This window comes from Trichosurus vulpecula, chromosome 3, assembly GCF_011100635.1.
Source record: "Trichosurus vulpecula isolate mTriVul1 chromosome 3, mTriVul1.pri, whole genome shotgun sequence".
In the NCBI taxonomy this organism is placed as follows: Eukaryota; Metazoa; Chordata; class Mammalia; order Diprotodontia; family Phalangeridae; genus Trichosurus; species Trichosurus vulpecula.
The window spans coordinates 37,517,086-37,543,336 of record NC_050575.1 but is presented as its reverse complement, the minus strand read 5'-3'; the positions used below and the strand labels follow the sequence as shown (position 1 = coordinate 37,543,336).

General features: G+C 36.4%; 1 protein-coding gene across 1 annotated transcript in view; it reads left to right on the top strand.

The window, feature by feature from the left end:
* The window catches only part of MIPOL1 (mirror-image polydactyly 1), a 508,657-nt gene extending 484,320 nt beyond the window's left edge, over positions 1-24,337 (top strand). Inside the window, exon 16 of the mRNA XM_036752890.1 lies at positions 23,290-24,337. Within this exon, the coding sequence (XP_036608785.1) occupies positions 23,290-23,356 (67 nt within the window). The 3' untranslated portion in view covers positions 23,357-24,337. The remainder of the gene's footprint in view (positions 1-23,289) is intronic.
* Positions 24,338-26,251: the final 1,914 nt, after the last annotated feature.

The window sequence follows — 26,251 nt, the reverse complement described above, 5'->3', positions numbered from 1 at the left end:
AAAGTATTGTTGAAGTAGAGGATTTCCAAACATTTCTAATGAAAAGTTCAGAACAAAGTAGACATTTTGAAAAATGGAATCAAGAGAAAAGTCAAAATATAAATATGAGTGAGCAATTATAATATATGCATGTTATAGTGAGTTATAGTGAACATGTTATATATGCAACAATGAAGTGTTTATGTTTCAGGAGGAGTTGATATGTGTCCTCCTCAGAATCCTAATATTATAAGGATTCATAGAGTGAGTTAAATAAGATAGAGGGCCTGGAAGTGATTTTGTTTTGTTTTGATGCCCTTAAAAGAAGAAAGAAAATGGAAGGGGAAAAGAATATACTAGGAGAAAAAAAGAGTTGGAGAATTTGTTTCATAAAATTGATGTACACAAGTAGAACATACAGACAAAGAGGAAGAGTGCACTTCATTTTAAATTTGCTTTAATCTGACCTTGTCAAAAGAGGGTAGAACATATATGCACGTGCACACAAACAAAGATTTTTTTAGAAATATATTTAATTCAAAAAGGAAATAGGAGGAAATTGTGAAAGGGGAGAAAAGGGTGGATAGTTTCAGGAAATGACTGATTATAAGCAAAACTAAAGGAAATCCACATTTAATGATCATGACTATGAATGTGAATAGGATGAATGTACCCATAAAACAGATGAAGATAGCAGAATGGGTTAGAAATTAGAATCCAACAATATGTTGTTTGAAAGAAACACACTTGAAACAAAGACTCACATAGAGTTAAAATAACTGATGTTGAAAATGTATTATGCTATAGCTGAACTGAAAACAGCATGGATAGCAATTAGGAATTCAGGCAAGGCAATAGTAAGAAAGGATTTGATTAAGGGAGATAAATAGGGAAACTATGCTGAAAAAAAACCTTAAACAATGAAACAATATTAGTACTTAACATATATACCAAATAGCATTCCACATAATTACTTAAAGTTATAAATTATGGGGAAACATAGACAGCAAAACTGTTATAGTAGGGGACCTCAATGTCCTTTTCCAATTTTAAAATAAATAAGAAAAAAGTTAGGATTTTTTTAAAATTAGGTGTAGTAAGTACCTGGTGATTACTGAATGGGAATAGAAAGGAGTATACTTACATACAATTATACACTTTTATAAAAATTGAACACCTATTAAGGCCTAAAAATTCACAAATAAGTTCAGAAAAACAAGTCTGAAGTACATTCCTTACCTCCCATGATACAATTAAAAAATTATATTCAATGAAGAACCATTGAAGAAAATATTAAATATTAATCAGAGATGAAATAACAATCCTACAGAATTGGTGTCAAAGAATAAACCATTGAAACATTATGTAAGGTCATGGAAGATATTGAAAACAATAATTAAATATATTTTATAGAGCTAGAACAAAACAATGTTAAAGTTCATTTGAAGTAACAAAAGCTCAAGAATCTCAAATGTAATGAAGAAAAAAAGTGAGAAGGGAGTCTATTATTACTAGATCTCAAATTATATAATAAAACAGTAATCATTAAAATGCTTTGGCATTATTTAGAAGAGGAAGGCTGATTAATGGAACAGACTGTGTTCCATCAGATCAAAGCTATATGTGTGTGTATGTGTGTATGTATGTATGTATGTATGTATGTATCGTGTTCAGTAACCCTAAAACCCCATTTATTGGTGAAAGGACTCATTATTAAACAAAACCCACCATAAAAACTGGAAAGCAGTAAGGCAGCAATTAGATTTAAATCAACACATCATGCCACATATCAAGATATGCTTCAAATATATGCCTAAATATAAAAGATCATATAATAAACAAATTAGAGGAAAAAGGAAGAAATGGCCTTTCATGAACAGATAAAAGATAGGTTCACAGAAGACACAATGGATTATTTTAATTACATGTTGAAAAAGTTTTGTTTAAACAAAAGCAGTGCAGCCAAAATTAGACAGGAAACAGACACCTGAGGAAAATATTTGCAAAAAAGTTTCTCTGATGCAGGTCATATTTCAAATGTGCATAAGGAATTGATTAAAATATATAAGAATATATATCCTCAATAAAGAAATGGTCAAAGGATATGAAGAGGAAATTTTCAAAGGAGGAATTCAACACTATAAACAGCCATGTGAAAAAAGTGCTCCAATCACTAATAATTAGGGAAATTCAAATTAAACCACCCCCGAGATCCTAGCTCACATGCATCAGATTGACAAAAGCAACAAAAGAATAAAATGACAAATGTCAAAGAGGCTGTGGGAAAAATAGGCATATAAGTCACTTTTGGTAGAGCATCAATTGAAGGCCATTTTGATAATTTCTTGAAAGATGATATCTAGGCTCTTTTTTTGATCATGGCTTTCGGGTTGTCCAATAATTTTTAAATTATTTCTCCTGGATCTATTTTCCAGATCAGTGGTTTTTCCAATAAGATATTTCACATTGTCTTCCATTTTTTCATTCCTTTGGTTCTGTTTTATAATATCTTGATTTCTCATAAAGTCACTAGCTTTTCCTTGCTCCAATCTAATTTTTAAGGTAGTATTTTCTTCAGTAGTCTTTTGGACCTCCTTTTCCATTTGGCTCATTCTGCCTTTCAAGGCATTCTTCTCCTCATTGGCTTTTTGGAGCTCTTTTGCCATTTGAGTTAGTCTATTTTTTAAGGTGTTATTTTCTTCAGTATTTTTTGGGTTTCCTTTAGCAAGTCATTGACTTGTTTTTCATGGTTTTCTTGCATCAGTCTCATTTCTCTTCCCAATTTTTCCTCTACTTCTCTTACTTGCTTTTCCCAATCCTTTTTGAGCTCTTCCATGGCCTGAGACCAGCTCATGTTTTTCTTGGAGGCTTTTGTTGTAGGCTCTTTGACTTTGTTGACTGCTTCTGGCTGCATGTTTTGGTCTTCTTTGTCACCAAAGAAAGACTCCAAAGTCTGAGTCTGAATCTGGGTCCTTTTTCGCTGCCTGGTCATGTTCCCAGACAACTACTTTACCCTTGAGCTTTTTGTAAAGGTATGACTGCTTGTAGAGAGTACTTTGTCCCAAGCTTTAGGGGCCCTGTGCTGTTGTTTTCAGAGCTATTTCCACATAGCAAGCTCTGCCTCACCAGTGCTCCTCCTCCCCCAAGAACCACGAACCCAGACTATGACTCAGATCCAAGCAGGCTCTACATTCCTGCTCTGATGTGCTACTTAATTCCTCCCACCAGGTGGGCCTGGGGCCAGAAGCAACTGCAGCTGCAGCTCTGTAAGCAGCCTCAGAGCTGCACCACCTCCACCACCCCAGGGGTGGTGGCCGACTTCAAACTCCTTCCACTCTGTCCCAGCAGCTTTTCCCACTAACCTTCTCTATTGTCTTTGGTGTTTGTGGGTTGAGAAGTCTGTTAGCTGCCACAGTTCACTGATTCAGGGTGCTAGGGCCTGTTCCACCCAGCTCCTGGTCTGGTTGGTCCAGGTGCGGCCCATGCTGGGCTCTGCTCCGCTCCAACCCCAGCTCTGTGCGATATACCTTACCCAGTGACCATCCAGGCTGTCCTGGGCTGGAGCCCTTCTTCCCTCTGCTATTTCATGGGTCTTGCAGTTCTAGAATTTGTTCAGAGCCATTTTTTATAGGTGTTTGGAGGGACCTGGGGGAGAGCTTTAGGCAAGTCCCTGCTTTCCAGCCATCATCTTGGCTCCAATTGACAGCCATTCTGGAGTACAATTTGGAACTGAACCCAAAATGTCACCAAATTGTCCATACCCTTTGATCCTCTACTAGGCCTAAACTTAACAATTAGGCAGCTGGTGGCACAATGACTGAGTGGTGGGCCTACAGCCAGGAGGACCTGATTTCAAATTTGACCTTAGGTACTTACTAGCTATATGACCCTGGGTAAGTCATTTAAACTCTATTTGGTTTCCTTAACTGGAAAATGGGGGTAATGATAATACCTACTTTGTAGAGTTGTTGTGAGAATCAAATGAGATGATATTTGTAAAAATGCTTAGCACACTGTCTGGCACTTAGTGCTGTAGTCCTCCTTTTTTTCTCCTTAGACCCCCAAAGAGATATTTTTTTAAAAGGAGGAAAAGGATCCATACATATAAAAACATTTATAGCAACTGTTTTGGGGGTTGTAGCAAAAAACCTGAAACTAAGGAGATGGCTGTCAGTGGTTGAGTGACTGAAAAAATTATGGTATATGCATATAATGGAATGCTACTATGCCCTAAGACATGACAAAAGGAATGATTTAAAAGAAACCTGAAAAAACTTTGACGAGCTGTTCCAGAATAAAGTGAGCAGAAACAAAATTAATAAATAATATTTTTAAAGATAATTAACTTTGATTGGCCTAACAATAACCAATGCATTGACCAATCATGATTCCAAAAAAATTAACTTCTGCTACACACTTCCTGCCAGAGATGTGATGGATTCAACATCTGCATGAAACATACATTGTTGGACATAGGCAATGTGGGATCTTCTTTGCTTGGCTCTTTATACCTTGTTGCAAGGGTTTTGTTTTACTTTTTTTTCTTTTAAATTGGAATTGAGGAGGATAGAAGAGAGAGAAAATGCACACTTCTTAATTTTAAAAAAGAAAAGAAAAATGGGTAAATTAAGTCAGTAAGCCAAACATTATATGCATTTCTTTGTTTCTATAGTGCTTAACACAGTGCCTGGCATATAGTTCGTACTTAATAACTGCTTCTGACTGATTGTCAGGAGAGGAAATGGAGGCACCAAATATAGATTGCTTTCTCAGGTTTAGCCAAGATGGGGAAGAAACATAGAAGTCATAGGTAGCAGGGATGGTGGGATTGAATAGGGGTTTGGGGTTTTTTTTAAAAGAATGGGAGAGACCTAGGGTGTGATTGCAGGCGACAAAGAAAGATCCAATAGATAAAGAGAGTTTGAGATCACAGAGTGTTATATTATAGAGGGCACAGTCTGTTGGAGAAGACAGGAAAGGATAGGACCAGTGGTAGAAGTTTGTCTGATTAATGTGAGATGAGAAGGAAGAGAGGAGAGGTAGCTCTTAGGGAATGACATCAGTTTTTTTCGATAGGCTAGTATAATAAAAGTGACAATACTGCCTAAATTAATTTACAGATTCAGTTCCATGCCAGTCAAACCACCAAAGGATTATTTTATAGAATTTGACAAAATTCAGTGGAGAACTAAAGGTCAAGAATCTCATGGGAAATAAGTGAGAAGGAAGGGGTTCTAGCAGTACTAGATCTCAAACTATACCACAGTGCAATAGTAATCCAAACCATTTGGTAGTGGTGAAAATATAATTAATGAAAAAGATAAAGCACATAAGATTTATAAGTAACTGAAAGCATTAGTATGGTATTTGATAAACCCAAAATACAAACTCCTGAAGTAAAGACTCGTTATTTGATAGAGACTGCTCAGGACATTGGAAGGTCTGAGAGAAATTAGCTTTAGATCACTGTCTCACACCATAAACATAATAAGATCAAAATGGATGCATAACGAACCCTAGCTGTAAAAAGATCATAAGCGGATTAGAGGAGAATGGAAAGCAATAGCTTTCACAACTATGCATATGGATATTTAGTAAATAAGGGTAGGAAATAATCACATGAGATGAAATGGATTTTTACCACATACAATTGAAAAGTTTTGCAAAAACAAAAGCAATGACATTAGAAAGGAAATAATTAATTGTGAAAAATCTTTGCTGTACTTTCTCTCCTAAAGGCCTAGTATCCAAAATATAGAGAGAATTTATGTTTTTATGTGCATTTATGTGTATGCACACGAGAGCCATTCATGAAGAGATAAATGAGCAAAGTATATGAACAGCCAGTTCTCATGGGAAAAAATTTAAGCTATCGGAAACTTTATGAAACAATGTTCTAATCACCATTAATAAGGTAAATGCAAATTAACATAATATTGAGGTTCTACCTCACATTTGATTGGCAAAAATAATAAACATGACAAAGGAAAATTATAGCTGCTAATAATAATTATCATTTATGTAGCACTTTAAAGTTTGCAAAGGACTTTATAAATATTATCCCATCTTATCCTCACAGCAACTCTGGGAGGTAGGAGCTACATTTTATAGAGGAATAAACTAAGGCAGAGAGAGGTTAAGTGACTTGCCTGTCTCCACAGGAGATGCAGTCTGACAACTATTCCTGCAGATGCTATAACCACAACTTAAGTTCCAAAAAAGGAAAGTTATTGGCACTTTCAAATCATTCAATATCAAAAACTAACACAGGATTTTATAAGTCCATTAAAGAAGAAGCTTTAGCATCTGCTTTGTCCCTAATGACTGTGAGGCTTTTCCATCCGACATGCAGCTAAAACCTTCAATATGTGATATCTTACCCACCAGAAGGTGCACTCCTTTAGAGTAAAGACTGTCTTACGTTTGTATTTGCGTCATAATCACTTAGCATAGTACTTTCTACATAAAAAGTACTTAAAACTGCTTCATTCATTCATCCAGTAATATTTATTGCACTCTTTGTTGTAGCAAAAAATAAACAAACCTGGAAACAAAGTGGTTGCTCATCAACTGGGAAATAGCTGAAAAAACTAAAGTGTATGGAATTATTATTATTGTGCCACAAGAAATAATGTTAAGGAAAGGATTCAGGGAAATCTTGGAAGTATGTGTGAAAAAAGTATGAATTCTTTTCCCCTAATATTTTTTTCACAATGAAAATTTCATTTTTTTTCCTTCTGACCAGCTCTCTCAGTGGTGAGAGTAGGGTGATGGGGAGGGAAGAGAGAGAGAGAGAGAGAGAGAGAGAGAGAGAGAGAGAGAGAGAGAGAGAGAGAGAGAGAGACAGACACAGAGACAGAGACAGAGACAGAGAGAGACAGAGAAGAGAAACAGACAGAAACATTGTATTACATAAACATTGTCAAGCTAAACATATACTCATGTTGGATATGAACTAATGCAGAGTGAAACAAGCAGAACTAGAACTGTTAATATAGTGACCACGATATTGTAAAAGATGACTTTGAAAGACTTAAGAACTCTGATCAAAACAGTATCCATTTTTCTTTTGATGGACAGGTGATAGACTGTAGGTACAGAATTAAACATATTTTCAGATATGAACAATACAACACAGATTTGTTTTTCTTGACCGTACTTATAAAAAGGGAAGACTGAGGAAAATGCTAGTGATACAAAAGAAGAAAAAATATCAATGAAACATTTAGAAACTACACAGGAGAGAACAAAAGAAAGTTGAGAAGAAGACGCAGATGAGCAGAGCAATATTTTTACTATCATCAGTAAATAAGCTTTTATTAAGAGCTTACTAAAGCAGAAAGAGTGTTAAGTATGAGATACAACAGCAGAATCATAGACCCTGCCCTCAAAGAGATTACATTCTCACTGTGGAGACCACATGCTAATAATTGTACTTTCAAGATATGTACAGTATAATGGAAAGTTGTTTGTTGTTGTTTGTTGTTGTTGTTGTTTGTCCTTCTTGAAATGGATAATGACATCAGGAAGGTGATGCCATGACTTGCCAGTGAATTGGATTTAAGTGAGGAAGGGCTGTGCAAAATCACTAGTGCAAGATAGTGATCAGGATGACTGTAATCTTAAAGGGAAAGCACTAGCAGTGGTGGGGGAAGAATGGGGATGGACTTGTGCAGAAGGTGAGAACTGAGCCTGAGGAAGCCGGGGAAGCCAGGAAGTGGATGTAAGGAAGAAGAGTATTGTAAGCATAGAGTATAAAGGCATGAAGTCAGGAGACTGGCTATCCTGTGCACGGAATATGGAGAAGTTCAGTGTCAGTGGAACACAGAGTAATACGTAAAACAACTGGAAAGGTAGGAAAGGGATAGGTTAGGGAGGTCTTTTAATTTAAAAGGCCAGAGAATTATACATTTAATCTGAGAGATAATAGTTAGTCATTGGAGTAAAGGGGGGGAGCAGGGCAGGGGAAGAGATGACATGGTCAAAACTTTGCTGTCAGAATATCATTTTGGTAGCTGAGTGGAGGGTGGGATGGAGTAGAGAGAGACAAGGCAGGGAGGAAATGCTGTCACAATAGTCTGCCTTGAGGTGATAAGGGCTTGCACCAAGGTGTCAGCTTTGTGAGTGAAGAAAGGAGAATATATGTGTGTGTGTGTGTGTGTGTGTGTGTGTGTGTGTGTATACATATATATATACATACATACATACATATATATAGGTAGCAATAACAAGATTTGACAACAGTTTGGATATATGGGATAAGTGAAAGGAGTGGAGGATGGAAAGTGGTGCCCTCAACAATAATTGTGAAGTTTAGAAGAATTTACCATGTTCAATTTATTTTATATTTAAAATAACAAGCTTTATATACTTTTATAGCTTAATAAATGCTTGTCAATTGAGGTAGTATATTCATAGTTTCACATGCAATCCTCTTTTTCTGCTCTTCTTTATATATAGATGTGTTCATGTTTGTTAATAATTTTCTAGTACAGTTAAAATTTTTAAATAAATCTAGCGTAAGCAAGTTTAGGAAAGAGCTTTCTGTGATAGATGGAATAAAGGAGTGAAAAGAGTGTTGTATTTAGAACTAGAAGATGCCAGGTCAAGTCCTGGTTCTACCACTCATTTGCTTTGTGACCTTGGGAAAGTCATAGCCTCTCTGAGCCCCAGTTTCCTTCCCTGTAAATTAACCTGAGGTTGGCCTCATCCGTGGGATAATAAAACTTCATGATTAGTTGCAGACCACTCTTCCTACTCAGATCTAACTCAATTCAAAGGTCATCTGGTTCAATTCTGAAAACCAGCTTCACCAAAATGTTTCTTATCATGCATGAGAACCACTGTCTTAGGTAATTCCTTTCAGTGGCAAGCAACAAAAAGAGCTTTAAGAAACTGAGCAGCAGAAGCTGGCATGAGCATCCAGCGTTCTGCCTACTGAAAACTCTCAAGGCCTCTCTGTCCCAAATGGCACTTCAGTGTTGTAATAATGGGACCACATCTAAGGAGTTTTCGGGCACTGGGAGCACTTCAGTAATAGAATTCCTTTTACCGGGTAATAGCCACTGTTTCGAAGTACTTTGGAAATCAAGAGTCAGATTTCACAAAGTTACTCTGAATTTTAAAGATTGCCTTTAAAGTCTGTATCTGAATCCCACTCAAGAATACAGCAAAAGGCAAAGCTAGAGTTTGAAGTGACATATTTTTCCAAAGAAGCATCAATTGAAGCAGCAAACCTGTTTTCAAGAGATGATGTCTTTTAGTTTGTGTGAAATTGGACCTACCTTTGGTTTGCAGTGTGAGCATAGGTATAAGCAGCTTAAAAGCACCATCTAAAAAAAGTTAAGAATTTTAGAAAACTGATTATGTTTCAGGCCTCTAAAATATGCTGAGATTACTCTGTTAAAAACAAGTGTTTCCAAAAACCACTGAGAAATATTTGACTTATTCATTCAGAAAATATATTTCTTAGAAATTTAGGATAGGAAAATATTCCTTCAGAAGCAGCTATGTAAGGTTTGTATTGCCCAAGCCTAATCTAATCTGTGAAAAGATAAGAGTTTATAGTATTCATGCATCATTCTTTATATGGCATTGAAAAATCCATGAGGATTTTCTTTTTATCCTTTTGTCATCAGAGGGTAGGCTTGAGGTTATTCTCTTTGCCCTCTACTGTGAATCGTTCTTCCAGTTAGGCTAAAAAAATAACCTTCAGCTGTTAACCAATGGCCCTACAATTGCTCAGCAAATTATGATTATATAAATAAATGTGAAATTTTTTAAAAGATTACATGGTAGAAATGAAAGGTATTGTTTCTTTTTTAAAATAAATTTAATTGTTATCTCTTTTTTTTTAACATTGCCTTCACCATTACATTATCCTCCCCTAAACACCACCTAGAGTTATACCTTATAATAGAGGATAAGGAAAAAAGAAAAATTCTGGGAGTGCTATTCTCCTTTCATTCCTACTGTTTTCATTATTTCCTTCTATATTCTAGATTTTTTGCTCTTCCAAATGAATTTTGTTATACTTTTGTCTAATTTTGTGAAGTATCCTCTTTGTAGTTTGATTGATATGGCCCTAAATGAGTGAATTAATTTTAAATAGTATTGTCATTTTTGCTAGATTTGTTTTTTTTAATTTCCTTAATGAACATCTTATTATAGTAATGTAGGTTGTTGCTGTTACCCAGTCATTTCAGTTATGTTTAACTCTTCGTAACCCTTTTCGGTGTTTTCTTTGCAAAGATTCTGGAGTGCTTTGCCATTTCTTTCTCCTGCTCATTTTACAAATGAGGAACTAAAGCAAACAGAGTTAAGTAACTTGCCCAGGGTCACACAGCTAGTAAATGTCTGAGGCCAGATTTGAACTCACAAAGATGAGTCTTCCTGCCTCCAGGCCTGGCACTCTATCCACTGCACCACTAACATGCCTAGCAATGCACGTATTCATTGGTAAATTGACATCCAGATATTTTGTGCATTTGGTAGCTATTTTAAGTGAGAAGTCCCTTTCTATTATTTTCTCCTGAATTTTATTATGCTGAAATGCTGTTGGGTTTTGTGGACTTATTTTTTAGCCTGAAACTTCACTGGAACTATTAATTATCTCAATTTCTTTACTAATTCCTTGGGATTTTCTAAGCAAACCCAGGTGAGACCTCCCATTTTGAGTTCCCCAATATCAATTCCTCCTTTTTCCCACTTCACTTATTCAACTGCATCTCCTCTTCTTGCCAAGAGAAGGTAGAAGCTAACATCCCCTGAGAGAAGAAGAGTGTTACAAGGTGCACATATCTCCCCCGTTCCCCCAAAAGAAAGGCTAAGACAGAGGCCAGCAGAGTTGATGACAGAGCTTAAGGAAGAAGAAACCAGAGTTAAGGAAGACAAACCATCAGTGACTGTCCTGGGATTTTGAAATTGGATAGATATCAGAGCCTCAGCACAAGAGAAGTCCAAGGATTAATCAAGGGGCCCTTGAAGAGGGAGGTAATTTGAGGCCCTAGCATTTTGATGATCCCATGATGTTTGTGGATATACCCCACTGCTATAGGGAGGATCTCCAGTCTCCTGTGAAACAAGAGAAAAAAGGGGGAAGGATAATGAAGATGCCTAGGTTTCTCCTAGCCCTTTAAAGGAACCCAGGTTCCAAGCTATACCTCTTCTATATTCTCCTCCCCACCCTTCATGACTCAGCTGTTTTTTTTTTTAATTGATTATCCTTAGTCCAGTCTTGAGTTTAGGTGGGGCTGGGGCAATACTGGGAGGCAGAAGGTCTTCAGGCCAACTATAGCCCTATTTCTCACCACCACTCAGGCCTTGGAATGGACTAGCTCCAGGTGCTCTCCATTGAGTTAGAGTGTCTTCTATACAGCTCATGTGTCTTAAAGAAAGTTAAAGGGATTGCAACAAACAAACAAACAAAAAAGTAAATGTTAGCTATTATTGCAAAGCATCCTGGCCATTGCTGTCTAGTAGCACTATTTCTACTACAGGTTCTATAGCAGACATTCTTATGCCCTATAGAGAGGCTGGAGCATTACCTACTGGTTACTAAGAACGTTTAGTGTGGCGGTGATAAACATACATTCCTATTCTTCACTGTCCTCCACCTCCATTCTCTCTATTTATGCACCCTCCCATTCTGCATTTTTGTCTTCCAAAAAACATTGATTCACCTGTAAGTAGGTAGTGGGGTAGTCCACAGTATTTTAGTTTTGCTTTTTTACTGTTACTTCTCCCATTTCTTTAAACTCTGCTTAGTATCCCTTTGTTTGCTTTTTTTTTGTCTATTGATCTCTTTGTCTTTTACCCCAGAGATCAATCTTTCTCTTTATTTCTCTTTCTTTAAACACTGTACAAACAGGATAATTTATTGCTTATTTTTCCTTGGCAGTGATACTTTTATATAATATATTTATATGTATAATTACTTGGTAATTGTACCATGCTTGTATTTTGCTGTCTGGGATATTTGAAAATTGATTATTTTGCCTACATCTATTTTTTTTTCAGGAATGCCTCATACTTCTCTTTTGAAGAATGACCATCTTTTATAATTAATGATTATGCTCAGGTTTTCAGGATTTGTCATTTAGGGCTGCATCTTCAGCTCCTTTGCTTTTCAGGATATATTTCTGTGGATTCTAGAGGGTACAGAATAGTCTTGTGTTACTTGAATTCCCTTCCCTTTACATTTAGTCTTTCTCCTACCTGCTTGCAAAATTTGTTATTTGCCATTAGAATGATTTGATTTAACCACCCTGTGTCTTGAAATTTTACTCATAGTTTTATGGGGATGAGGGGATGGGGGAAATCTGTGGATTCTTTTATTGGTGCTTTGTTTTCTGTATTCAGAAGTTTGGGGCAGTTTTCTTGGGTTATTTCATAAATTATAGTGTTCAGGGTTTGTTTTTTAATTTGTCAAGTTGTGAGAGCTCTATTATCCTTAAGTTATCTCTGTGTACTCCTTCTTCAAGGTCAATAGTTTGGCTTGCGTAGAGAACATTTGAGTACTCAACTCCCAACTCACATTGGCTCTTGCTTCATTTTTATCAGGTTTTCCTCTGATTCATTTTTTTCATTTACCAAATCTGTTATTCTTTCTTTTTCCTTCTTTGAAGAAGCTTGACACTATGGATTCAATTTTTTTTAATGTGCTAATTCTACCATTTTTTCTGCTTTGATGGATATAAATTTTGACATTCAGTTCTCACTTCTTCTATAAATTACAATTCTCTTCTAAACATTCTGGAATTTCTTGTTCTTGTCTCACTCTTTCTTGAAATTCCACAGGAAGGATGGGGGAGAGAGTGAAAAGGGGAGGGAATAAGCATTTATATGGTACCTACTATGTACCAGAGGCAGCTAGATGGTACCATGAATAGAGCGCTGGGCTTGGAGTCAGGAAGACCTGAATTCAAATTTGGCCTCAGACGCTTATTAGTTGTGTGACCCCGGGCAAGTCGCTTAACCCTGTTTCCTTCACTTTCCTCATCTGTAAAATGAGTTGGAGAAGGAAATGGCAAACCACCCTTATCTTTGCAAGAAAAATCCCAAAAAGGGTCACAAAGAGTCAGACACGACGGGAAATGACTGTACAATAACAATGCTACGTGCCAAGCATTGTGCTAAAAACACAACAACCCTGCAAGGTGAGCGCTTTCATTATCCCTTGTTTATAGTTAAGGAAGCTGAGGCAAACAGTTACATGACTCGCCCAGGGTGACACAGCCAGTGAATGGGCAGGGCTGACTCTAGGCCCAGCATGCTGTCCCCTGTGCCACCAGCTTCCTCTATTTCATCAGAAATTGGTTCACTTTCCCTTGTCCTGTGATATTTATTAAGAGACCTTTATAATCTCTTTGAGTGTTGGGTGCGCACACTTCCTTCTGGCTTTAAGTTCCTCTCTGGGGTATGTGTGTGGGTGTGGGTGTGGGTGTGAGTGTGGGTGTGCATGCGTGCTCAAGGCGCTCAAGTTTTCATTGCCTTTTTCTTCTTGAAATCTTTGGTGTTAGGTTTTTTCCCCCATCACTCACTTTCTTCTTCCTATTTTTTGGATATAAACGTGGTAATAGATTGAAAAGCTGCCTTAGCCTCCTCCTACTCGGGGATTCATGTTTCGCCACCCTCGGTCCCTGCTGGAAGCATCTTCTCAGGAGACAGAAGTAACCCCATCTGGATTTCAATATCTTTTTCTCCACATGCGGCGTAGCCACTAACAATAATCCTGTGTCCCGGTTCTTCCCTTAGCTTTCATCCTTTCCTTTTCCGGTGGGTTCAATCAATATCTGCCCTTTTTTCAGGACTGGGCAAGGGTGGATAGGGTGCTCCAGAATGACTCTATACAACAAGAGTGGGCCTAAGGACCAACCCAGTAATAAGGCAGCATGCAACCCCTGCCGTGTGACTAAACAGAATCAATGTATATCTTGTGGGTTGGTAGTGGACAGGGTATATGTTAGACCGTCAGAATCTGCAACAGAAAAGAATCCAGTGTGGGTCCCAGACACAAGCCTATAGGTCAGTTTCTGCTGATTTGTGTGTCCTATGTCATGAAGGCTGATGGGAAAAGGATACTGAGCAACTTAACAATTAATATTTTTCAGTGTTACTTGTCAAGGCTTTGATATAGTTAGGGGTTTCTTTTTTTTTTTTCTGTGCATTCAGCTGTAATTCTACATTGGGTGCATAATTTCCCCTTGAGGGATTAGATGGGAGTGGGTTCAGAGGTAATGGTGACTTGGGAAAAAAATCTAGTCTGCCATCTTGTTGGTCACATGACCTAAAAGCAAGATGTTATTTCTTATTCCCATTGCTGCTAAATTTTATAGATTCTCTGGAATGCAGAAGTCTACAAATATTGTTGATCCAGTGCCATATTCTGTGGCCTTAGGAACTGGTGAACTGGTTTCTTCTGAGTGCCAGAATTACCTCCTGTAGTTCACTATCATGCTCTAGTACCCTGAAAGAGTTAATGGGTTTCCCTAAGCATCTAACTTACTACCATGGTGGGATTTAGCCACTGGGGAGAACAGGACCCATTAATCCTTAATATAAAAGCTTTAATACATAAAAGAAAGATATGTATAATTTAATTTCAATTCTGCTGTAGTGCTTGAAAAGTATTAGCTGTGGAGTACATGGATATTAAAGATAAGAAATTACATTGCCAGTGTCATGGAAATCAGAATTCAAATATAAAAGGAATTTGGTCAGAACTGCTATTTTCTCTGTACATCCGTCGTTCTAGGTCTTTCCAGCACACAGGAAATATGTGTATTTGAAATAGGCACTTTTGTGTAAACTTAATGAAATCCCAAACTCAGAAACTCCTTTTTTTCCCCCACATTTGGGTTTTAGGCCTTTTGTTTGATTCAGTTATTTTCCATTTTGGCACTGTTGTCTCAGAGGTAATTTTTAAATAAAATCTCTGCATGGTTTGCTTCATACTTTGATAGCTACTAATTTCATCAATGTAAGGGTAAGATTGCAACCCATCAACAACTTTCCATCATCACTATGGCTGTTATTCATATCATCGCATAAATCTTCTACACTGGGTTATTTGGTCCTTTGGGTGACCTACAAACCTTATTCTTCAAAGATTATTGTATTCTATCACTGGAAGATTACTTGTATTAAGAAAATGAGTTTTTCAGGTTCTGCTATAGAACCTCATCCCAGTGTTGAGGTATTCCTGTGTTCTTGAGCTCTGACAAGTTCCATCAGGTTGGAAAGACATTCAGGAAGTGCCAGAAACAGACTGTATCTGCTCTTTAGGGACCATCCTAGCCAAGTATGGAAAAGCTTATCACCAATAGGCCTCCAAATCTTTTACCATGGCAATGCTAAGTATGCATTGTAAACTCTCAAGCTCAGATTACTGTGCATAGATTTGTGTTACTTATCAATTTGTGTTACTTGTGTTAGAAAAATGAAGCTTTGTTGCTCATAGAAAAAGTTCAGTGGTCTATCTAAACGAATATCCAGTAACAAGTGCATACAACTCAAAGCTATGAATGAGGCAATGAATGGATCAAAGGGGTAAGACCATGAAGAAGATTATATTTCAAATTTCTGTTCACTGCATCTCTTGAGGATAAAGAGTTTTAGTCAGTAATAAAGGAACAATTGATGATTTCAGGAAAATATTTGAGATGTAAATTCTTTGTCACTCCCAGTTATTTTTAATCAAGAATATATATATACATATATATAATAAATCTTTAAGAAATCAATCTACTGGGGCAGCTAGGTGGTGCAGTAAGTAGAGCACTGGCCTTGGAGTCAGGAGGACCTGAGTTCAAATTCAGCCTCAGACACTTGACACATTTACTAGCTGTGTGACCTTGGGCAAGTCACTTAACCTCAATTGCCCTGCCTTCCCCCCTGCAAAAAAAAAAAGAAATTTATCTACTTTGAGTTGTGACTTTGAAAACCCTGTGTGTGTCCCCCTACCCCAGCAGAAAATGGTATCTTGCAGAAAAAAGGCCCCCCAAAAGTGGAGCCTCACTCTTAATGGCTAAAGAGAAGGAAAATCTCTCTGATAAGATTCCTCCTCACTCTCAGTTACCAAATATCAGTAAGTTCTGTTTACTGTGGAAACAGAAGAGTTTACTGCATGCCTGGCAAGGAACCAAGGAGTCTGCCTAGCCCCACAGAAAATGCTTCTGTCTAACAAAGATACATACTCTATAATCACTTCAAGTGGACTGGAGAATATATTGCCAAGGTAGATATTCTTAACTACATTTTAAAAAGCTATACAACATGTGTGTGTGTGTATCAGACTTCTAATCTTTAATAGGAAAATGGTTAAAGGATATAAAGATTGTAAATTCGTTCCCCTCCCCCACCACAAGAACCTTCACTTATAACAGAAAAAAAAAGAGGAAAAAAAAACTAACCAACACATTAACCAGGTCCAGCATTGTATGTAGCATTTCCCATTCATAATCTCCTTCCTCTGCAAAGAATAGGAGCTTTCTCATATCTCTTCTTGGGCCAAACTTTCTCATTAAATGTTCCTAGCATTTCATTTATTTGGTTCGTGTTGTTTCCATTTACATAGTTGTAGTCATTGTGTATAATCTTTTCCTGTTCTGCTTACTTTACTTTGTATCAGTTCATATAAGTCTTCCCATGCTTATATATATGTGTATAAATATATATACATATATATGTTTGTGTATATATATCAGATTCATCATTTCATTAATATTACTTCAGTAATATTACTTCATCATATTCATGTACTACATTTTAGTTAGCCATTATCTGATCGGTGGCCATATGTTTTGCTTCTAGTTCCTTGCTACTTAAAATTGCTGCTGTAAATATTCTTATATATATGACATGTTGCTTTTTATTATTGCTTTCATTTGGGGTATATGTTTAGAACTGATATTTATGGGTCATACAGTATGGACATTTTAGTCACTTTAGCATAATTCCAAATCATTTTCAGAATGGTTGTACCAATTCACAATTCCACCAGTCTTGTATTAGTTACAGTGTTGATTATCCCAATCATTTGTCGTAACTTCTTATTTGCTGCATTTGAGGTAAAACATCAGAGGTGTTTTGATTTGAAACTGGATCAACCTTTCATATGATTGTTAATAGTTTGAAATTGTATGTTTTAACTACTTATTCATTGGGGAATAACTTTTGGTCTTATATATTTGTATATTCCTTATATATATTGAGGATCAGATGCTTATCAGAGACATTTTGAAATATTTGATGCCAAGATTTTCCCCAATTGAAAGCTTCCCTTCTTACCTTTGTTGTATTGATTTTGTTTGTGCAAAAGTTTTTTTTTTAAATTTCGCATAATCAAATAATCCATTTGAGCTTTGTGATTACCTTTATAGTTATTTGATTAGGAATTCTCCCCAGGTAATAGTTATGAAAGGTACCTAATCTAGTTATCTTCTAATATTTTATTGTATGATTTAAAATACTTAGGTCACATATCAATGTCAAGCTTATTATAGCATGTGGTATAAGTTTTTGGTCTAAACCTAGTTTCTGTCTGACTGCTTTCCAATTTTCCCAAAGATTGCTTGTCCAATAGGAAGTAGAAGTAATTTTTTTAAAAATAGGAACTTTACATTATTAATAATAATTTTGAAAAATGCTCAATCTCACTAGTGCTTTAAATGATACAAATTAAAGGAACCTGGAGGTATCACTTCAAGCTTATTATTTTGCAAAAATAATTACAAGTAACAAAATTTAGTCATGGTGATATGATAGAGCAGTGGTATCAAACCCAGACAGAAACAGGGGCCACTAAACCATAGGTAAGAATCCTTCTGGTCCACAGGGATTGACTTAGAAAACCACATATTAGCATCAGATTTTGCTAAATCTCCCAATTGTATTTTAATATTATTGACTTTCCTCCATGGGCCACATGTTTGATAATTCTGTTGTAGAGAAACAGGCATACCCATTCATTGCTGATGGAATTGATAAATTATAAAATGCTAAAAGAAAAATAATACCCTTGATGTAATAATCCATTGTTGAGAATATTTCCTAAAAGTGTTAAGAAAAAAACAAGACCATAAGGCAACTAGCAAATATATAGTAAATAAGTCATTCCCTAATAGATAAGTTGTCAAAGAATGTTCCAAATAACCCACCATAATAGAAATACAAATCAAAATAATTCTGAACTTTCACCTCACAGACTGCTGAGAATAGTCAGTGCTGGAGGAGTTACAGGAAGATATGCACAATAGCAAATTATTGGAGAAGCTGTGAATTGCTATAGTTATTTTGAAAAGCAACTTGGAATTTTCCAAAGAAGTGGCTAAAAATGTGCAAACATTGAGATTCCACCACTAGGCTAATACCCCAAGGAGGTCATTTGATGTATACCCCATATACACCAAGTATAACAGAACATATTTTGTTAGCAAAGGATTAAAACAAAGTGGATACACATCAGTTGGGAAATGGATAAACAAACCATGGTACATGAATTTAATGGGATATAACTACTAATATGATGAATACAGAGAAAATAAAAGTCTAAACAAACTGATTTGAAGTAAAGTAAGCTGAACCAAGAAAACAATATACATGACTATAACAATGTAAAAAGAAAGAAGAGCCACAAACAAAAGCAAAATTCCAAAGAACGAGCCTGACTCTAAAGCAGGAATTTGAGAAGATGCCCCCATACAACTCTTTTGCAGCGTTGAGAGCTCAATGAGAGTGATGCATCTCATATTTTCAGACTTTTTAATGAATTAATTGATTATGCTGATTTTTTTATATTTTTTTTCATTTTTTTCCTTTAAAAGGAAAAATATGTGATCCCCTATTTGTGATAGGAGATGGCTAAATGGGAGGGGGAAAGAAAAGAGAAATTAGGGTGATATAAAAATATTTTTAAAATAAAATTATTTTTAAAAAATAAGAAAATTTTAAAAATAAAAGGTCTGTATCTTCAAAGTTTTTAATAGCATAATTATATGTGATTATAAAAAGTTAGAAGCAACCTAAATATCCAACAATATTTGGTAATTAAATTGTGGTACATTACTGTAACAAGATAATGTCATTCAATTAACTAATAAATATAAAAATATTAAAAATTTGAAAAGATCTTTATTATGCAAAGTAAAAAAACATACACACTAATTATAAGTGAATGAGAAAGCTGATCAATAAGCATTTATTAAGTGCCCCCTATATGCTAGTTACTCTGCTAAGAAGTAGGGATACAAAGAAAGGTAAAAGACAGTCCCTGTCCTTGAGGAGCTCACAATCTAATGGGAGACACAACAAACAAACAACTCAATATAAACAAGGCACTGGAGTTTACTGAGTAGGGTGTTGATGTAGTCAGATCTTCACTTTGGTGACTGAATGGAGTATGGACTGGAGTGGGGATAGGCAGACCCACCAGCTGGCTGTTACAGTAGTCCAGGCTTGAAATGATGAGGGCCTTTACTAGGGTGGTGGCAGTGTCAGAGGAGAGAAAGGTTTGAATGAATGGACAAAGAATGGTTCTTCCATATTTTATTAACAAATTGATCCCAAGTTCCTTCCTGTTCTAATCTGATTTTGTGAAGTGTGGCTGTTGGTTCTAAGTTACTTCACCCTAAATTTATCCTAAATTACCCTAAATTTGAACAATAATCTATAAACCTCATTATTTCCATGACCCAAGGTATTTGGCTTCCTCTTTGAGACTGTGCTAGAAGAACAAAATTAAAGGGTTGAGAGACAGGTAAAGATGATGGAGTAGGAGGAGTGAACAGCCCAGCCCATTATAGCCAACTACTCCAGCAAAGCCTGAAGAAAAACACTAGACCAAGTATTAATCAAGAAATGCACAGAGAAACTACAGTGAGTGCCTTTTTGCAGGCCTAGTCAGCACAGAGAGACTGTTAGAAGCCTGTGGGTACTGGAGAGGACATCCCACCAGAAAGAACTATTCATAACTCAAACCAGAGATAAACCTGCTGTTCAGTCTCGGCAAAGCATTGTCACATAGGAACTGGAGCCAGCAGCTATCTACTAGAGATTTGACTAAGTGCCAGACCCCAAATCAGAGTTGGGATCTTATAAAGCTCTGAGTAGAAGGGCAGTGCTTAGGGCACTGAAAGTTTGCAGTTCCCTGGCCTGAGCTGCTCCTGAAATCCTCAAAGAACATAGTTCTCGATACCTGAAGGAAGCAATGACAGGATCCCAGGTAATACATATCAGGACCAAGTAAGGCCAATCATTCCCTCCAGAAGCGTACAGAATCTGGCCCTAAGACAAAGTCGCACTTCAGGAAATAAGGTGGTAAAAATGAGCAAACAAAATGACATTGACCATTAGATCAAAGTATGACTAGAAGAGGACATAGACTGTTCATGTAATCACAATAAGCCATGATAAAATGGATAATGTGCCTCCTCCACTAGTATCTATATAAAGTCAAGAAATCTCAAGGAAGGCCCACAATATGCTGGGTATAGGATGTAAGGAATGACATAAATAAGAACTGATTTTTATAAGAAGGCATAGATAAGTCATTGTTTGCCCCACTGATGAGATGACAGTGACAATATAAGTTAATTTTCTGTGCCTATTTTCCTACCATTAAAATGGGGATTATTACCTTCTCTCTCATTGAGGTAACTGTGGAGATCATAGTGAGGTAATTTATAAAATACTTGGAGCCTTTTGAAAGGAGATATATCATTTTGGGGGGGGGCAGAGAGGACACAATCAGGGTTAAGTGATTTACCCAGGATCACACAGATAGTAAATGTTTGGGGTCACATTTGAACTTAGGTCCTCCTGATTCCATGGCCAGTGCTCTACCCATTGCACCACCTTGCTGCCCCAGGAGCTGTATCACTTTTTTAAAAGTATTAATGATTTGCTTAATCGAACTGGCCTGGAGGGCTGGTCATGTAAGCTACTTGGATAGACAGTAGATATATGAGTCACAACTACTTAGCTTCCTGTTGGCGCATCCCATGTTTGCCTGGGTCTCTTCCATCCTTTCCAGCGATAGTAGCTTAATTGTGTTTCAAGAGTCAGTAGGGTTTTATGATGCTAAGTAACTGACATTTTTCTCATTTCTGAGATCAAATTTTCACAAATCATTCAACCAGGATAAATTGAGAATGTTGTTGTTCTGGTACTTGTTGAAATACCAGACACTGCAAAACATGATACACAAGTACCTTTTACTAACCCCTTATCTCAGCAAGATTATTCTAAAGAGAAAGGTGTTATAATGATTAAGAAAGAGCCTGAGACAACATGGGTCAATCTGAAAGAAGTAATGAAGGAAGTATGTATGATCTAGTCAAATTTCACTAATTAAGACTCTTCTGATTCTGAATTTGTAATAACTGACCGGTACTTTTGCTCAGTGATAGAAGGATCTGTTGAGGCAAGTTAATCATGTACACAATATCGTGGGAGAATATATTTAACCTATTTAAAAGAACAAACTGTTTTTAGGTACTTTAATATATTGTATGGAGTGCTATTAATTATGTCATATAACTATTAAAGCAGACATAGTAAGATCTCTATTTGAAAACATTTTATTAGCAATTTCTTTGAGAAGTAGTAAAAATGATAGAACAGAATATTAAAATATTCAGGGTTCCCTCATTCATATTGTTCCACACCTTGTCTCTCAATCAGCCCTAATTAGTGAAGCTTTACTATCTATTGTGAGATATTTGTAGTGATATGGGTGCTAATATCCAAAGTGTATACCTTCTGATATATAAAGGCAAAGCATTGGATTTATCTCTGTGGGAAATCTAACTAATGCTTCCTAATCTGTGAATATAATGAATTTTCCAATGAATCTCCTAGCTGCTGCTGCTATGTTTGCCATTTGTTGAAGGCTACTTTGATAATTTTAAGGTTACTTGTAGGATACTCCTCATGCATGTCAAAAATAGCACTGTGCTTTTCTTTAAGATTTTCATTATGTTCTTCAAAGCAAAGACTTTTGCTGCTTAGAGTTCAGTCATTTTATTTGACATAACACAGCCTGTAAAATAAATTGCTTGATTAACTTTGGGTTAATTTTCAGAGTTATAAGCAAGTGACTAGATTCACTCTCCCCAAAAACATCCACACGATCTAATCCAACCAACATACATGGCACAGAGAATACCTTCATTCCTTCAGTGTCTCACTTTGTGCTATGTGTTTATTTGTGAAAGAACCTCCATGCATGGATCCCGTAAAAAGGAGACAAACCATGGAGCAAACTGGAATGTGTTGCAAGGAAAGTCCTTGAGGGGGAAAAAAGAGTGTAAATGAAAACTTCTGGGCAAATTTTGCACTTTTAAAGAAAGATTTCTCTGTGTAACATCAAAAGGGATTTTGAGTCTAGGTTTTATGCTTTTAGCAAAGAATCTCTCTCTCCCAAAGAAGAAATCTAATTAATAGCCTATACTACTATACTACTAATTAATAGCCTATGCAAAAGGAAAACTCCCATCAAGTACACAAGAACATGATTGCCTTCCTAATGAGTTGCCTAAATAACATCTAAAGAATGGTCTCGTAAACTGACTACATCTTTTATTTTTGTTGACTATACAATGTAGGAACACGTGTATGATTCCTAGCTTTTGGGCAGCAGTTTAGAATAAAAATGTTTTATTTAATTTGGGAATTCTAACTGTACTACTCACAAATCACTTTATACAATTTGCACATTGATGGGACTTAAAGGTTGTGCTCCTGGTCACACCAGTGCACTCATTCTGGTTATTAAATGGTCCGGTGCCATCACTGTCTATTTTTAAATGAAGAAAAGTTAACTATATTACGGCAATTGAACTGCTATGTAATATGCTAAACACAAAGGACCTTATGAGCTAAGTAACAGGTGCAAGATTTCCAGTACTTCCATGGGTGCTAAAATAGACACTTGTCTTAATAGGTGCTACAGTACAGCCAAAACTCCAGTGAGGGAGCTGTCAGCATTTAATTTATTAGTGTTAAATAATGAGTCATCTGCAAATTATATTCCTGCATAGCCAGTTGTATTATAGTGTATCCCTGGAAATCTTTGATATTTCACGAGATAGAGTCAGAATTGAACTACTTCTGCTTTCATCTAGGCTATCAGTTAAAGTTTTTCTCAAGTTGTTGGCATTCTGTACCCGTGTGTCTCCCTTACAATAATGCTTTGTTTCTTGACATGACCACCAGGACAGCTTGGTCCAGTGCAAACACTGGCCCTTTCAGCCAGTACATTCCTAACACTAATTCCCTTTTTCTCCTCTCATTCCCCTCCCCCCATTCCAGGTTGGAAAGGTTGGTGGACGTCCTGAGGAAGAAGGTTGGAGCGGGGACCATTAGGACGGTGATCTGATTGAAAGCTTCAGTCTGGGGAAGCAATCACATCTGGTGACCAGGCTGCTTCATTCAACACTATGTAAACACTAAAGCCTTCACTTAACAAACAGTTGTTAGAAGTGGGACACTTCAACGACATACCAAGCTGAGATAAAATCAAATCACAAATGTTTAACCACTTTGCTGCTGAGTTTGGGTTATTTATCCAAATGTATTAACCACAGACTTTTACCAATGGGTGGCTAAAGGCTTAGAGCATACTTTGGAACTATTTCTTTTGTTCCAATTTCTTTTAAGGTGTTTCTATACTGAGGAACCAACATAGAAACATAGTGCAGCTGAGCTGGACATGTCTTCCCATACTGCCTGCTTTAGAATCAAAACTTAGCAAGGCAAATATTGTACAAATCTAAATCCACTGTGTTAGGTCAAGATTTCAAATACCTGCATATTTTAATATTGAATATGTTTCTGAATCAATGAAAAAAGTGCAGATTTAAGAAGAAGCTATGATTACTGTGTAGACATAAGAATACAGTCTTTTCTCAGCGCTTACACATAACCTTTGATAGCATTAAAGGGAATTAAGCATATGCACAAAGAGGCAGTTGTGCAAAAGATGCCTTATGAAGAGTTATATCAGTAAGGTCACATTCATGAAGGAATCATGTTTTAGTCACACACTCACACAGGAATATAGCATAGGGTCTTAAGAACATGTTTGAGGATTGTCTTATTTTTAATGTGCTTTCACAAGGCTGTTTATTGTCACTACTGTTATTATTAAGAATTGCAGTGGATAACAATGAGCTAGACTTGGTTAAAATATATATACGTGTGGAAAAAATTTCTGTCTACTGTGTTTGTTGTCTGTCTCATGTAAATTAGCATGTATGGCCTGAACCTAAAATACACTAAGCCATGGAATGTGATAGGTAATCTTTTATTAATTTTAACTAGATTTTCTTTGTATTTAGCAGGAATGAGAAATATTTAATAAAACCATGATAATTTAAAATAAAAGAATTTTAAAATGAAATTTGAATTTGCAAAGTTCTCTAAGTTAAGAAGAACACGATAATAATAGCGCATGTTTATATAGTGCTAGATGTTCTACAGATGGGTTTGCACACATTATCTCTTTTAGTTCTTGAAAATGATAACCTGCTTGTCAGAAAATAGCAGTAGCTTCATGTAATTTCAAATGAACCTATTGGCATTGGCTTTGGCTGGATAGATACTTGTCATGTGGGATGAGATGGGAATGAGTATGGCTAGCCAGGAATAAGGCAACTTGGATATAACCAGTGAGAATTGTGTGAGCGTGTAAGATATTTTCTAAGTCAACTACATTTTTAAAAATATCAAAAGACAGTATAACTTGTATACTCTTCTGTGTCCTATAGAAGAAAAATCATCTGACCTTCTTTGAAAAGTTTCTCATAGGATACAGAAATACAGAGTGTACAAAATCAGTTATTTACTTGTCCATCTTTATCCCTTTTTTTAAAAATAGTAATTAGGAGCATTTTCCCGGAGCTCTAAACTAATGTTACTCCTACTGCCTGATTCTTTAATAGATAGTAAGCCAAGCCTAACCAGATCTGATCTTCAATCAGAAAGAAATAGAACTTCTCCCAGACCAGCAATGCTCTTCTCTCTCCATTATATCAAGCAGAGATATTTCTAATGATTTAGGTCTCAAATACTACATATTCACTCAAGAACATTATGCAGGAGAGCAATAGATAGCACTTTGCTCTAAGTTATTAAAAAGGGCATAAAGTAAAGAGAAAAAATTTTATAAATCCCCACATGACACCAGTTTTGCTTAGAGGTAAATAATTTATTTCCTCTCATAACATAGTAATGAAGATGACATACATTTATGAGTCCTACCAAATCTATTTTTAATCAGAGGGCAAGTAGAATCCCTACCACTCTCTCCCACCTGCCCACAAATCACCATCATCATCCTCCAGGAAGGACATAAAACTTTTTCCCAGATGTGTTTGCTTTGGGTTTTAGAAACTGCAGAAAAGTATGGAAAACAATTCACTCTTCTTCAGGCATCTTTTTCTGTACCTAGGTGACCATAGTGGAGAAATATATGCCAAGAAAAGGTACCAACATATCTTTTGTGAACTTTCACTATAAGTACAAACACTATAGATTTGTAATACTGATTTAGTAATGAAGACCAGGATCCTCTTCCTCTGCCTACCATTGTGGCTTTGGACGACTGACTTTGCAGTGCCATATTTTTTTTTCCATTTAAGTGAACAGATTCAATTCAATAAGCATATATTAAGTTCATTTGTTGTGCAGTCATTCAGTCATGTTCAACTCTTTGTGACTGTCAATGGGATTTTCTTGGCAAAGATGCTGGACTGGTTTGCCATTTCCATCTCCAGTGGATTAAGGCAAATAGAGATTAAGTGACTTGCCCAGGGTCACACAGCTGCTAAGTGTCCAAGGCCGGATTTGAACTCAGGTCTTCCTGACTCCAGGTCCAGTACTCTACCTACTTTGCCACCTTACTGCCTCCTCATATTCTGTGGAGACAAAGATGAAAAATTGTCCTCAAAGAGCCTACAATGTAATTAGGGGGTGTAACATATTACAAATAAGCATAATACCAGGTAAGATATAAGGACAATAAATAGATCTAGACAAAGTATTATAAGAAGATTTATGACAGGAAAAGATCACTTTGCAAGTCAGCCCCTCCAAATTTCTGTGTACATACACACCCCAGTTAGAATAAGTTGGCAGAAACTTCAAATATCTTTGAGGTAGAATGAATTATCTATAAAATGTTAAACACTGTAAAACAAGCATATGAATATCAATGAGTACAGTAGGTATAAACAACCCATACATACATCCAACCCAAACAGAGCAAGCTTAT